The sequence below is a fragment of the Moschus berezovskii genome, chromosome 15, assembly GCF_049115385.1.
Source record: "Moschus berezovskii isolate FMDL1 chromosome 15, NW_MosBer_1.0, whole genome shotgun sequence".
NCBI lineage: Eukaryota > Metazoa > Chordata > Mammalia > Artiodactyla > Moschidae > Moschus > Moschus berezovskii.
In genome coordinates, this window is record NC_142474.1 from 51,597,882 (window position 1) to 51,612,045 (window position 14,164).

General features: G+C 40.3%; 1 protein-coding gene across 1 annotated transcript in view; it reads left to right on the forward strand.

The window, feature by feature from the left end:
* Nucleotides 1-679: 679 nt before the first annotated feature.
* NSUN6 (NOP2/Sun RNA methyltransferase 6) overlaps nucleotides 680-14,164 on the forward strand; it is an 80,408-nt gene continuing 66,923 nt past the window's right edge. Inside the window, exons 1-3 of the mRNA XM_055429580.2 lie at nucleotides 680-1,147; nucleotides 3,786-3,941; nucleotides 9,482-9,561. Of these exons, the coding sequence (XP_055285555.2) occupies nucleotides 1,073-1,147; nucleotides 3,786-3,941; nucleotides 9,482-9,561 (311 nt within the window). The 5' untranslated portion in view covers nucleotides 680-1,072. The remainder of the gene's footprint in view (nucleotides 1,148-3,785; nucleotides 3,942-9,481; nucleotides 9,562-14,164) is intronic.

Sequence of the window (14,164 nt, forward strand, 5' to 3'; positions counted from 1 at the left end):
GTGTTTTGAAGTTTCACCTGAGGATATAAAGATGTTAAAACACCATGAACCCAGCTTTAAAAAAGTTGAATAATGTTGTTTATCTACAACTGAGATCAGGCGGAAGGAAATTTTCATAAAACTCAAAGGGTGCCTGAAGGGTTCAAGCAAACTCTGGTTTAATTTTTTCTTTGGAGGTTAGCTAGTCGTTAACCGGTTGAAAATGTTAGTCTCTCAGTCGTGTCCGACTCTTTGGGACTCCATGGACCGTACCCCACCAGGCTCCTCTGTCCATGGAATTCTCCAGGCAACAATACTGGAGTGGCTGCCATTTCCTTCTCCACTGAATCTTACCACCCGGGATCCAACCCAGGTCTACCTGCACGGCAACCCCTCCCCGCCCCCCCTGCCTTTTTTAATCAGGTCAGTACGACTCAACCCTTCCCAATCGGCACCCAGCTCTCTCCCTCCACGTCCACAGAGCGCGCCATCAGTTTGCGGGCCCGAGGCAGACCCGCCTCCAACCTCTTAAGGCGCGCCCGCCCAGGCCAGCTGCACCTGGATGCACCGCGGGTGGAGCTGGGACACTGGGGGCGTGACGTAGAGGCCACTTACGGCTGCGGATTGGCGGGCGGGGGAAGGAGGGGCGGGCCACGTCGCCGGAACTGACGCATTCCGGAACCCGCTCTCTGCAGAGCAACTTGGGCTGCTAGTTTCGAAATTGGTGCCAGCCTGGTTTTGCACATCTCTGTGCAGTTGACAGCGGATTCACTCCTCACGATTCCCCCGCTCCCCGCCGCCACGTGAGTGGCATTGCCTCGCAGTGGTGTCCGTGAGCGTCGTTAAAGAAGTCCCGGGACAGGTTCGGTGGAGGTGAAGCCGCTCCAACCTGGTCCAGCTCTAGAAGGCGTGGAAGTTCCTCCGCGTTTCTCGTTTTAACTGGGCGTGAGCAGCGCTCTTTTCTTTGGCATCGGATGGTCCTGGCACGTCGTGGGTGGTGTTCATTGCCCAGACGTTCATTGCAATTTGGACAGAGAAAAACCACCGTTTTCTGTCATTTCTCCGAGAGGAGGAGAACTCAAGCAGTAGGAAAATGTCTGTTTTCCCTAAAATATCTTTGAGACTTGAAGTTGAAAACTATGTTAAAGCGGGCTTTATGAATAAGGAGGTAGGTCAGATAATATATTAGATGCTGTTTGCAGACATTCAAATATTTACACAGTAGAGGGATAGGAAAATAAACCTAAAAGGCAATTAAATGTTTACAGTTGTTTTTTATTACTAGCCTTTCCTAATGCATTAATATAATATGCTGATGTCTTTTCTGCAGGTATGTAATGAATCCTTTCTGAGCTAAGAGATGTATGGAGTGTATTTTTTTTTTTTTAAGTGGGAAAGGAGGGAGGAGGAAAAAAGCTATTGTGCTCCTGGCGACAGGCGTTGGGCACTGAAAGGGTTACAGGGGTGGGCAAGCAAAGATCCATGTGCTCTGAGAATTATAAGTCCTGTAGGGAAGAAACACCTTGTGTTCTTACAGCGCCTGTTTTGTACTCAGGTGGAAGGTATACTGTCATTCAGCGGGTGCTTGTTAAATGCCACTGGTTGTGCTAGGTGGTTTGCAGACCTTTAACTTCTTAATCTTGTATGTGTGCTCAGTCGTGTCCAACTCTTTGGGACCTCATTGACTGTAGCCCACCGGTCTCCTCTGTTCATAGGATTCTCCAGGCAAAAATACTGAATTGGATTGCCGTTTCCTACCCCAGAGGATCTTCCCAACCCAGGGGTTGAACCCACATCTTCTGCAGCTCTTTGCATTGGCAGGTAGATTCTTTACTGCTGAGCCACCTGGGAAACTCCACATCTTAATCTTAGCGATCTTTTTTTGGTAGGTGTTTCATCCCCATTTTTTACAGGTGAGAAAGCTGAGGGTCCAAAGAGTTATGTTCCTGAATCAAATCTACATCGCTGTCTTGGTCCTAATGTTGAAATCTGAAGAGAAAGAGCTTAGGTATTAGTACAGTGGGAAAAGGAATCGATTTGGAACCCCAAACCCCCTGGTTTGCATCTCAGTGCTTTTTCACATCTCTTAAACTTGCTTTCCTCATCTGTGAAGTTGGAGGACATTTAGCAGCACTAAATTTTCAGGGTTAAGGTATTAGTCATAAGGGTGAGCACCTGGCATTGTAGGTCCTCAACAGGTGTTCTTTCTTCGTGCTGCTGGCAGCTTTGAGTACAGAAGTCCTCAGTGAATGTTGATTGATTGCCAGGCTCCTGCTCTCTGCCTCACCATGCTGCTTGTAGGCAACTTTGTATTTTCCAAATCTTTGGTGTTGTGAAATCCGCACAAATGTTAATCATTTTCAAAGATGTTGGTGAAGCCATGACTTCTAGGTTAGATTTCTATGTTTTTATTCCTCAAGATTATGTTAAAGAGCATCACAGTATGGAAAGATAAAATATTCTTCTTTTTTCCTAAATATTTTATTTATTTATTTGGCTGCTTTGGGTCTTAGCTGCAGCATTTGGGTCTTTAGTTGCAGCATGTGGAATCTAGTTTCCAGACTAGGTATTGAACCCAGGCCCCCTGCATTGGGAGCTCAGACTCTTACCTATTGGACCACCAGGGAAGTCCCTGAGGAAATATCTTCTTGATTTCAAAGAACTTAAAGTATAGGGAGGGTGTTAAGAGAAATAGAGGCAGTTTTCTTCCCCCAGAATTTTTGAAATGATTAACATTGTTTTATAAAAGAAGATTCAAATGTCTTTGACACCAGTTCTTTTTCAAACATACTAACAGGATTTTACAAAAAGAAAAACTATGTAAAAAGTATCAAAAGTAGTGAAATATCTGGTTAAAAAAATGAACACTGAGAAAGTGCTAATATTTTTAGGCTAGTGGATTATTAGGCTGGCAAGTAGTTTATGAAGATTCTGTGAGGCAGGGGATAGTCAAAGATGACAAAAAATGGTGAAATACATGTCTTGAAGGTTTCAGTTAATTACAAGGAAACGTGGGCATTTGAGTCTTTATAACTCTTATTTCTGACAGGTATCTTGCTGGCTTTTTTTTGAACAGTATCTGCTTGTTACTTTTAATAATAATGTGCCTGTTTGCTCAGTCATGTCTTGATTTTTTGTGACTCCATGGACTGTAGCCCGCCAGGCTCCTCTGTCCATGGGATTCTCTAGGCAAGAATGCTGGAGTGGGTTACCATTTGCTTCTGCAGGGGATCTTCCCAACCCAGGGATGAAACCTGCATCTCCTGTGTCTGTTGCATTGGCAGGCGAATTCTTTACCGGTACACTACCTGGGAAGCCTAACATGTAGTATTACCGTATTAAAAAAACTGATATCGTGGGAGATTGTTGGGTACCAGTATCAGGTGCCATATTTTTCAAATACTGGTGTTTTAAAAGGTTCCTAGCCAATTCACTCTAGGATATGAGCAGGGCACTAGTTCTACAGAAGTGATGTAACAGTTAATATTTTTATAAGTAGAATGAAATCCTGAATTTGTGTGAATAAATGTAGCAGATATGTTCAAAATGTTAATAATGCTTTGAGGTTGAGGTAGTGATTTTCTAATCCCTTTTCATCAGGTGTTTCATTCGGTGTTCATTACTTAACCCTGTGAAAAATCACCATAACCTTAGTGTTACCAACATGTAAACAGAAAAGTGAAATGGAGCAGAATGATTGTGGAATGATGTTTCATCAGTTGGAACAAATGTATATGCATATATCTTAATATTTTTAATTTGTATTATGAAATTGAAACAGTAACTTGTTCTTTTCTTCTTTTCAGATTCTGTCCACTTTAGGTGAACAAGAAGCAGAAAGGAGGTTTGAAACGCTATTACATAACTTGTCTCACCCTCCATCATTCACCACGGTCAGAGTAAATACACATCTAGCCTCAGTACAACATGTGAAAAATCTGTTATTTGATGAGCTTCAGAAGGTTGGTGCAAATTTTTGTTATTATGTACAGAAGGAGATTTCTCCAATCTATCATATTGATCCTAACATCACGTGGACGATGGACTATTGCAAGTTTACAAATAAGGGAGTTGAGGATCACGAATGTTGTTCAGGGTTATATAGTGTGTGCTAATGCTAGAACTTGAACATAATACTTCTGATTCTGAATTTATTTAGTAACTAGATAGGTTACTCAACCCCTCTGGGCCTCTGTTGTTTCGTCATCTTCATCCTTAAAATGTGTAAGAGGTCTGTTCTAACCCAAAAAGTTTGTGCTGTTGTTGTAAGCAGCTTATAATGATCATGAGGGCAGATCATATAGCTGAAGTGAGCCCAGAGGTCAGGAGGTGCTTACTGATTACCTGTAGGATTGTATTTTTAATTTTAATATAATTAATATTTATTTTTATTGGCGTACAGTGCTTTACAGTGTTATGTTTGTTTCTTCTGTACAGCAGAGTGAATCGGCCGTGCATATACGTATCTCCCCTCTTCCTTGGATTTCCTTCTCATTTAGGTCCTCAAAGAGCATTGGGTAGAGCTCCCTGTATTGTACAGCAGGTTCTCATTAGTTATCTATTTTATACATCATATCAATAATGTGTATATGTCTGCCTCAGTCTCCCAGTTCCTCCCACTTTCCCCCTTGGTGTCCATACATTTGTTCTCTATGTCTGTGTCTCCGTTTCTGGTTTGCAAATAGTTTATCTGTACCATTTTGCTAGATTCCACATTTATGCATAATTACATGGTAGTTTGCTGCTTCTGACTTATTTCACTTTGTATGATTGTCTCTAGGTCCATCCACATCTCTGCAAATGATAGTTTCTTTGCTAATTAAATATAATTTAATAAAAGGAAATTAAATAGCATAAAGAATGTATTTAAAAATAAGATAATGCAGATTTTTTTTTGGTTCAACCAATAAAATAGTTTTCATATAATACTCGTTTTCTCTAAGTGAAAATGGATTGTAAAATGCATAAGAGGTCTGTTCTAACCCAAATTGGTAAAGTTTCAAATAGAAAAATATTTGAATTTTCTTGTTTATATTGTCTTAATTGCTTTCAGAATCTGTACATTTTGTAAGTGGAGTAAGTCAGAGAAAGACAAATACTACATGATATCACTTATATGTGGAGTCCAAAAAAATACAGCAAATTAGTGAATATAACAGAAAAGAAGCAGAGTCACGGATAGAACAAACTAGTTATTACCAGCAGATGTAGGCTCTGTAGGTGTGGGAGAGGTAAGTTAGGTGTTAGTTGTAAGATATGCTTAAGGATGTACTGTATAACACACAGTATAATTAATATTTTACAGTAAGTATAAGTGAAAAATAACCTTTGAAAATTATTTTTAAAAAATACCAGAAATAAAACCCCAAAGCTGTGCATTTTGTGTTTCATACACGGTGCACTGAGATTTGCCCCCCAGGAAATGTAAGATGCCTGAAGGCCGGTAGTTTTACTTATTCCATTTTGTAGTTATCATTACATCTCTTCTAACAAATAACCACAGATGGGTATCAGCAGGGCTATTTCTACCTAAGTACCTAAATGAAAAGGAAAGAGATAAGCATAGTTAAAAGACTCCCATTTGTATATCATAGGCTGTGTTGTCAGTTTACTCTGGATAGAACATTCAGAAATTTTTAGAGCATCTTCACTAGTATTGATTCTTTTTATTTTATTGAAGTATAGTTGATTTACAGTGTTGTCTGTGCTGTGCAGCAAAGTGGCTCAGTTATATATATATACACACAAATAAGCTTTTTCATATTCTTTTGTTACAGTTTATCACAGGATGTTGAATATAGTTCCCTGTGCTATACATTAGGACCTTGTTGTTTGATTCATTTGTTTTTTGTCTTTAATATCACCACATCACTGAAATGTTTATCACACTGTCTTTAAGAACAGTTATATAAACTTCAAGTTGTGAGGAGGTGACCATGATGTAAGAAGAATCAGTTACAGTTTCTGCCTGTATGAGACCAGAACTTAGTATAATAATTATGTAAAACTTGGAGAAATGTTATTCTGAATTTTAATGAGTGATAATTTTATTGACTGTATTAGGCATACAATGTGAACAGTTCCTCTAAGCAGCTAAGATTATTACTTTTATATAGCCATGTGTATAGATTTTCAGCTTGAATAAAGGAAGCTGTTCTGTCCATAACTCAGGCAGATCCAGGTTGTTTTCTTTTCTAGAAAATTATTCCTAGATCTTAGATAACCCAGGATCCCAGTCTGATAGAAAGAAATCTCAAGTGTTGTGTCTAAGACAAGGCAGATGAGATCATTTTGGGCTTTGAGTCCCTTTCTGTAAAGATTGAGATGAGTCTGAGAGAGTGGGGCTGTGGGCAGTAAGAAAGAACCTGGTGGTTTGAGTCTTGCCTGTTGCTACCAGGAAAGGGAACTCAAAGGAGGTTTTACATCGCAAATGTTCTTTTTCCATGTCCCAAAGCTCACATGTATCCCGAAGGCTTATCCTGAATGGTATATAAGCGGGTGCTTTGTCTCCAGATTTCCCTGGGTCACATATTGAAATTTCATCATTTAAAATTTCATTTGACTTGCGAGGATGTGGAGAAGCTGGAACCTGTCTCCAGTGGTGGGAAAGTCAGGTGGTCTGGCATCTTTGGAAAAGTTTGTGGTCTCTTAAAAAGCTAAACATAAACTTACTGTACAACCCAGCAATTCCACTCCTATATCTATCCAAGAGAAGTGGAAACATATGTCCATGCAGAGACTTGGACATGAATATTATTATGTTAGCAACATTGTTCATAATAACCAAAAGGATGAGACTGTCCAAATGTTTATTGACTGGTGAATAGAAAAACAAAACGTGGTTAAGTTTGCACCATGGAACGGTACTCAGCAAAGTGATGAATTAATATGCGCTATCACGTGGGTGAACCTCAGAAACACTACAGTGAGTGCAAGAAGCCAGACACAAGACCCTTTGTAGTATGTGATCTACTTTGTGTGAAATGTCTAGAAAAGGCGGATTCTAGAGAAAGAAGTAGGTTAGTGGTTGCCTGGGGTTGTGGCTGGAACAGAGATCAACTGCAGATGGGCATGAAGAATCTTTGTGTGGTGATGGATAGGACCTGAAACTGAATTCTAGTGATGGTTGCACAATTCCATAAATTTACTAAAAAAAAAATCATTGAATTGTGCATTTAATATGGATATATTTTATGGTATGTAAAGAAAGAAAGTGAAAGAAAGTGAAGTCGCTCAGTCGTGTCCGACTCTTTGCGACCCCATGGGCTGTAGCCTACCAGGCTCCTCCGTCTGTGGGATTTTCCAGGCAAGAATACTGGAGTGGGTTGCCATTTCCTTCTCCAGGGAATCTTCCCAACCCAGGGGTTGAACCCAGGTCTCCCGCATTTCAGATAGACGCTTTAACATCTGAGCCACCAGGGAAGCACATGGTATGTTAGTAAACCTCAATAAGGTTGTTTTAAAAAGGGCACAGGGTCTGAAACAGAAAAAGAAGCCCGTGGTATATGTGGTTAAAAAAGTGTGTGATATTTTTATGACAATAAACACGTGGTTTTATTTCTGTATTGTTTTAATATCTGATAGAAAAGGAGAGAAGGAAAATCTTGGCCCGAGCAGGGTTGATCTCTGTGTAGAATATCTCTGTACTGTGGAGAGACTGTAGTGCTTCCGAAGCAAAACAAAAACAAATGACAAAATTCATTATCTTCTCCTTGGAAGGATCATAGTCTGGATACTGTAAGGCAGCGGTTCCCAACCTTTTTGGCACCAGGGTCTGGTTTTTCCAGTCTCCCAGTTGAAGACAGTTTTTCCATGGACCAAGGGAGGGGGATGGTTTTGGAATGATTCAAGCGCATTGCATTTATTATGCACTTTATTATTATTTCATCAGCTCCACCTCAGATCATCCCGGAGGCTGGGGACTCCTGCTAGGATGTCAGACAATGAGAGAACACGAGGAAGAGAGGGGAAGAAACAGAGAGGTTTGTTTGAATGAGGAGTTCACCGTTAAGATGACTTACTATGCTGTTGGTATGGTTAGTTCAAAATTCCCTTTGCTCAGAGGAAGCAGAACTCAGAAGAGCTGTTGACTTGGTAGAAATACAGTCTGATTTCCAAAATCTGAAGAATTTTTGCTCTCTTTCCTTTACGACTTCAGTTCAGTTGGTCAGTTGTGTCCGACTCTTTGCGATAGGTTGATTTTGGCTTTTCGATAGCTACTGTATTGATACTACAGTGCAGCACAAGTATCTGTGATTGTTACTGCTTTGGTGCGGTATATGAAGATGCATGAGTCTAATCAGTAGCATATACAGCAGAGGCTTGTTTTCCAGCATTTGTGTGTGGCCCTCTGATAGACACAGAGGCCTTGCTTTCCATTCCCCTCTTTTATGGGGAGTGCCCAGTTGTCTTCTGTCTGCAGCCATGGTGTGCTGGTACATACCAAATAACCCCCTTTCTAGGAAAAATAATGCTGGTTTGTAGTGTGTGCTGTTTTTTTGGTGTAAATGCTCCCACTCTGGTCAGTTTCAAGCTGCCAGCATGACTTGACTTGGCAAGAGATACAGTTGGCTCCCATGAGACTGCTGCTGCTGCTGAGTCGCTTCAGTTGTGTCTGACTCTGTGCGACCCTGTAGATGGCAGCCCACCAGGCTCCTCTGTCCCTGGGATTCTCCAGACAAGAATACTGGAGTGGGTTGCCATATTCTCCCATGCATGCATGCTAAGTCACTTCAGTTGTGTCCGACTCTGTGCGACCCTATGGACAGCAGCCCACCAGGCTCCTCTGTCCAAGGGATTCTCTAGGCAAGAATACTGGAGTGGGTTGCCATTTCCTTCTCCATACCCATGAGACTGGGAGTTGGCCTTAGCACCTATGCTGCTGGCCCTGCACCTATTTCTAGTCTGAAGGCCAAGTATGGTGGAGGATACTGAGTATCCTCAGCCTTTGCCAGGAAGCATCATCAAAACTGACGTGGCAGGACTTCCCTAGTGGTCCAGTGGTTAAGACTCTGCGCTTCCACTGCAGGGGGCATGGGTTCAATCCCTGGTAGGGGCACTAAAATCTCACATGCCACGGTGCAACCAAAGACAAACAGACAAGCAAACAAAAAACTGACATGGCATTCAGTGTTGATAATATATAATACACAGCATTTAAAAATCTCAGTCTTTAATGTCCTATTCATGGAACTCTATATTGGATATGTGTTTTCAAAGTAGGTCACTTAAGGTCAACATGGTTTGTGTTTACAAAGTCAAACTAAACAAAATTGAGCCTTTTACTTGTAAAGAAGTCAAGAAACTTGAGAATCAAATTATAGAGAAAATGTTGTTTTGAAGTCTTTGATTTTTTTTTTGTGTAGAATCCCATGGAAAACAATGAAAATATTCCTAAATCAAAGTTTATGCTCTGTTAGGTAATGACACTGAAAAGCTCTGTAATTTGAAATTTACCCAGTGTGTTGATTGCTTTGTAATCCTCTGTGTTTCTTTTCAACAGCAGTTTAATGGATTAAGTTTTCCTATTCTTCAGCATCCAGACCTTCAGGATGTCTTACTTATTCCTGTTATTGGACCTAGGTTTGTAACTATTTCATTTTCAAATTGTATTCTTATAAATAAAAATTTGTCACAGGTTCTTTTTTTTTTTTTTTTTTTTGCTGTTTGGTGATAGTACTAAGTTTCTCTATTAGCAACTTTAATTAGATAGGAATTCACAAACTTGATACATGTTGACTACATTGTCTGTCATGGAAAATACTACAAAAGAATGTTGGGAAAGGACTCAGCTATCTTGAGAGGAATGCATAATAGTCCCATTTAGTGGTGACTGATTTTTTTCATTCCGTAAGACATTTGTTTACTTGTATATCGTGAGAGATTCCACTACTAAATTAAAACTTTTTTTGAGCTATAACAGAAATACAAAGCAACAGTGTTTCCTATTTTCATAATTGATATATTTATAAAATTTTATTAATTCATGATTATGATAAATTACTGTATTCTCTGAGTAGAACGGGCTACCATGTTAGCTCAGCTGGTAAAGAATCCTCCTGCAATGCAGTAGACCCCAGTTCCATCCCTTGGTTGAGACGATCCCCTGGAGAAGGGATAGGCTACCTACTCCAGTATTCTTGGGCTTCCCTGGTGGCTTAGATGGTGAAGAATCGGCCTGCAATGCGGGAGACCTGGGTTTGATCCCTGGGTTGGGAAGATCCCCTGGAGAAGGGAATGGAAACCCACTCCTGTATTCTTGCCTGGAGAATTCCATGGACAGAAGAGCCTGGCAGACTACAGTCCGTGGGGTTGCAAAGAGTTGGACGTGACTGAGCAACTAAGCACAGCTAAACAGAAGAGATACTGTGTTTGGAAGACATGTGTTTAAAAAAGGAAAAAAAAAGTTTTAATACCCCTAAGAGTAGTAATAAGCACAAAAATATTCATTTTGTTAAAGCTTTAAGGTATTGATAATTTAGTGATCAACAGTAGAGCAATGGTTTTTGGTTTATCCATTCAGTGGAATATTATACAGCCTTTAATGTGGGAGAATTATGTGTACAAATAAATGATATTTACAATTAATTAAATACCCAAAACATGATGCTCTGTGTAGGATAATCCCATTTCTTTTGCAATTAAATACTACAGATTTATGTATATTTATTTATACACAGAAAAAAGTCTGGAGGGTATAATATACCCAACTGTTAACAGGGATTAATTCTGAGTGCTTAACTCTGAGGAGGTTGGGAGAAACTCGGTAAGAAGAGGCTCTAATTGTAACATTTCTGGTTTATTTTATTTATTTACTGTAAATACGTATTACTTTTGCAGTTAAAAAAAATTGAGTTTGTTAAACTCCTTATTGTATATATTTGTTAAGAGGAACGTTGCATTAGAGAATGGAGGAGTCTTACTTGAGTGTGCTGAGTTTTGCTACTTTTCATACAACTATATAGTCAGGACTCACCCCCATCAAGATATACACCATTTCCATCACCAGAAAATTCTCTGCATTCTGACCCCCATACTAGGAAACCACTGTTCTGATTTCTCTCATTCCTATTTAGTTTTAAACCAACTGGATACTATAGTTGATCAGTCACAGGTCTTCTGAGATCTGTGATTCATTTTGGAAAACACTGGACGTCATTCCACGATGCTCATAGTTTTCCATAATCTATATACCTCTATTTCATTCTTCTTACTGGCTTCATAATAATTCTTTCATTCTATTCTTTAAGCTACTTATTAAAACATTAGTGAACTGTGTAACACAGACGGTGAGTTATAGGAAACACTGAGAAATCTTTTAGGATTGTGGATTCATATACCTACCTTTCATTTCTGAAAGGAGCATGTCAGCTCTTCTTTGTCTTTTAAACTCATCACCAGTTTTATTAAGTATCTTTTGACTTTCCACTATGAAAAATGAAGAAATTCTTATAGCTGCCCTAAAACTTCCACCAACCAGTTTTTATTTACTTTTTTTTTTTTTAAACATTATAAAGCTTTGTAACATTTTTATTCAATTCAGGTGAATGCAGTGCTTGGCTTTTTGCAGTAACAGTAGTTTATTTCTGAGTTCTTTATCTTGACTGATTGGATATTCTCATTTAGCATAGGGGTCCCCAACCCTCTGGATCTAATGCCTGCTGATCTTAGGTGGAACTGATGTAATAATAATAGAAATAAAGTGCACAATAAAAGTAATGCATTTGAATCATCCCCAAACCATCCACACCCGCCCCGTCCGTGGAAGAGTTATCTTCCATGAAGCTAGTCCCTGGTGCTAAGAAGGTTGGGGACCCCTTATTTAGCAGGTCTCCAGCACCTGCTTCTCTTCTCCAGGTATGTTCCTTGTATCCTCTCTTTACATTCTCACTTGAGAATTGCTTGTTGCCTTTATATTTATTTTAAATATTTATTTACTTATGGCTGCGTTGGGTCTTAGTTGTGTCACGCAGGCTTCTCTCTAGCTGTGGCACCTGTGTTTCAGAGTACGTGGGTTCAGTATTTGCGCTCACAGGTTTAGTTGTCCTACATCATGTGGACTCTTAGTTTCCCAACCAGGGATTGAGCCTGTGTCCCCTGCATTGCAAAGTGGATTCCTAACCACTGACCAAACCACATGGGAAGTCTTTCTGTTTTTGCTTTTATATGTAAGCAGGAACTTGGTTAAGTATATGTAGTCGTTTCAGGTCCCATGTTATTTCCCTCAGAACTGTGTAGACACTGCTTCTACAATCTTATGGCCTCATGTGTTGCTGTGAAAAAATCTGAGGCCAAAAAGTATTTTCCCTTTTGCAACGAAATCTTGATCTTTCACTTGGAGATCTATGAGACTTTTAGGCATTGGACTGTAGAAACTTGGCTGGGGTATCCCTTGATTTTGGTTATTCTCTTAATTTTGGTTGAAACACAGTGGAATTTTTCAATGATAAGTCTTCTGGTAGTTCTTTGAATATTTTTCCATTACATACCTCTGCCTTCTGTGTTGCTGCTGCTGCTGCTAAGTCGCGTCAGTCGTGTCCAACTCTGTGCGACCCCATAGACGGTAGCCCAACAGGCTCTGCCATCCCTGGGATTCTCCAGGCAAGAACACTGGAGTGGGTTGCCATTTCCTTCTCCAGTGCCTTCTGTTTTAGGAGGACACTAATACTCTGTATGTTGGATTTCCAGTGAGAATGCTTCCTGTGTTGGGCTCTCCTAGACAGCCCAGGGTCAGTAATGAGCTGGAAGGACTCCCCAGAACTCAGCATCTAGTCAAGGATTTATTGCATGAAAGGGGTACAAAAACCGTGTCAGCAAAGGGAAGAGGCTTATGGGGTAGAGTCAGGAGGAAACCAGGTGTGAGCTTCCAATAAGTTGCTCCCCATGGAGTTAACCAGGATGGGCTTCATTCTTTCAGCAGTCAGTTTTGACGTGAGTAAAATTGTCTGTGAGGGCAGCCCGTTAGTCTCATCACCCAAGGTTTCAGTTGGCAGGTACCCTCTGTCTGGCATGTGCCAAATTCTAGACTCCCAAAAGGAAAGCAGGTGTTCAGAATGACCACACTGCTTGTACAAACAGTAGTTGGCTGTTACTAGAGCTGGTTTTATATCAGTGCTGGGAACTGTTTCTCAGTCAAGTTTTCAGATGCCAGCCAGAGGCCACCTTCTAAGCAGGCTTCTTTCAGAATAGCTGTCTCAAGTCTGTTACGTTAGCTCTTTAATTTCACGAGATTTACCATCCTTTACTTGCTGAGTTAAGCTAGTTCGCTTTTCTTCTTTTTTATCTTGTTGTTCTCTCTTTTTAAAGGTTCTTTTTAGTTTCTTTGAGGGCTTCCCTGGTGACTCAGATAGTAAAGAATCTGCCTGCAATGCAGGAGACCAGGGTTTGATCCCTGGGTTGGGAAGATACCCTGGAGAAGGGAATGGCAACACACTCCAGTATTCTTGCCTGGAGAATCCCATGGACCGAGGAGCCTGGCGGGCTACAGTCCACAGGGTCACGAAGAATCGGACATCACAGAGCTACTAACACACCCATTTTCTTTGAAACTATAGAGAGGTTATTTGAGATTTTGCTCTTTTTTGGTCTGTACAGTTCGTTTTGCCTTTGGTTTATTATAGCTTTGTTTAATGCTACACATGTCCCTTGGTGTTCATGGGAGATTGGACCCCTCTCCTCCAACAAATACCAATATCCACAGTTGCTCAGGTCTTTTATATAAAATGGTATAGTCTTTGTGTATAACTCATGCACGTCCTTAGCATACTTTAAATCATTTCTAGATTACTTGAAATACCTAATACTATGTGAACAGCAGATTCAAATTTTGCCTTCTGGAACTTTCTGGAATTAAATTTTTTTTTTCTGTCTGGCTAGTTGAATCCACCGATGCAGAACCTGAGGGTGAGAGGGCCATCTGTACCTATGCATCTGTCCCACGTTGAATGAATACTTGAATGAAAATATTTATTTACATAGAGTCACCTGGTCTGCACTTTAGGTCAAGTGTGTAACTGGATAACCCATCAGATGAAAATATTTTTTGAAAATACTTTCACCAGATTTTTTCTAGTGGCTTATCTCTAGTTCTGGTGAGCTGAGCTGATGAAGTCTAAGGCTTTGCTGTGAGTGGGTCTAGCTCATAGCTATCTTGTTGGGGGCTTTAATTTTTGGTTATTCTTAGTGA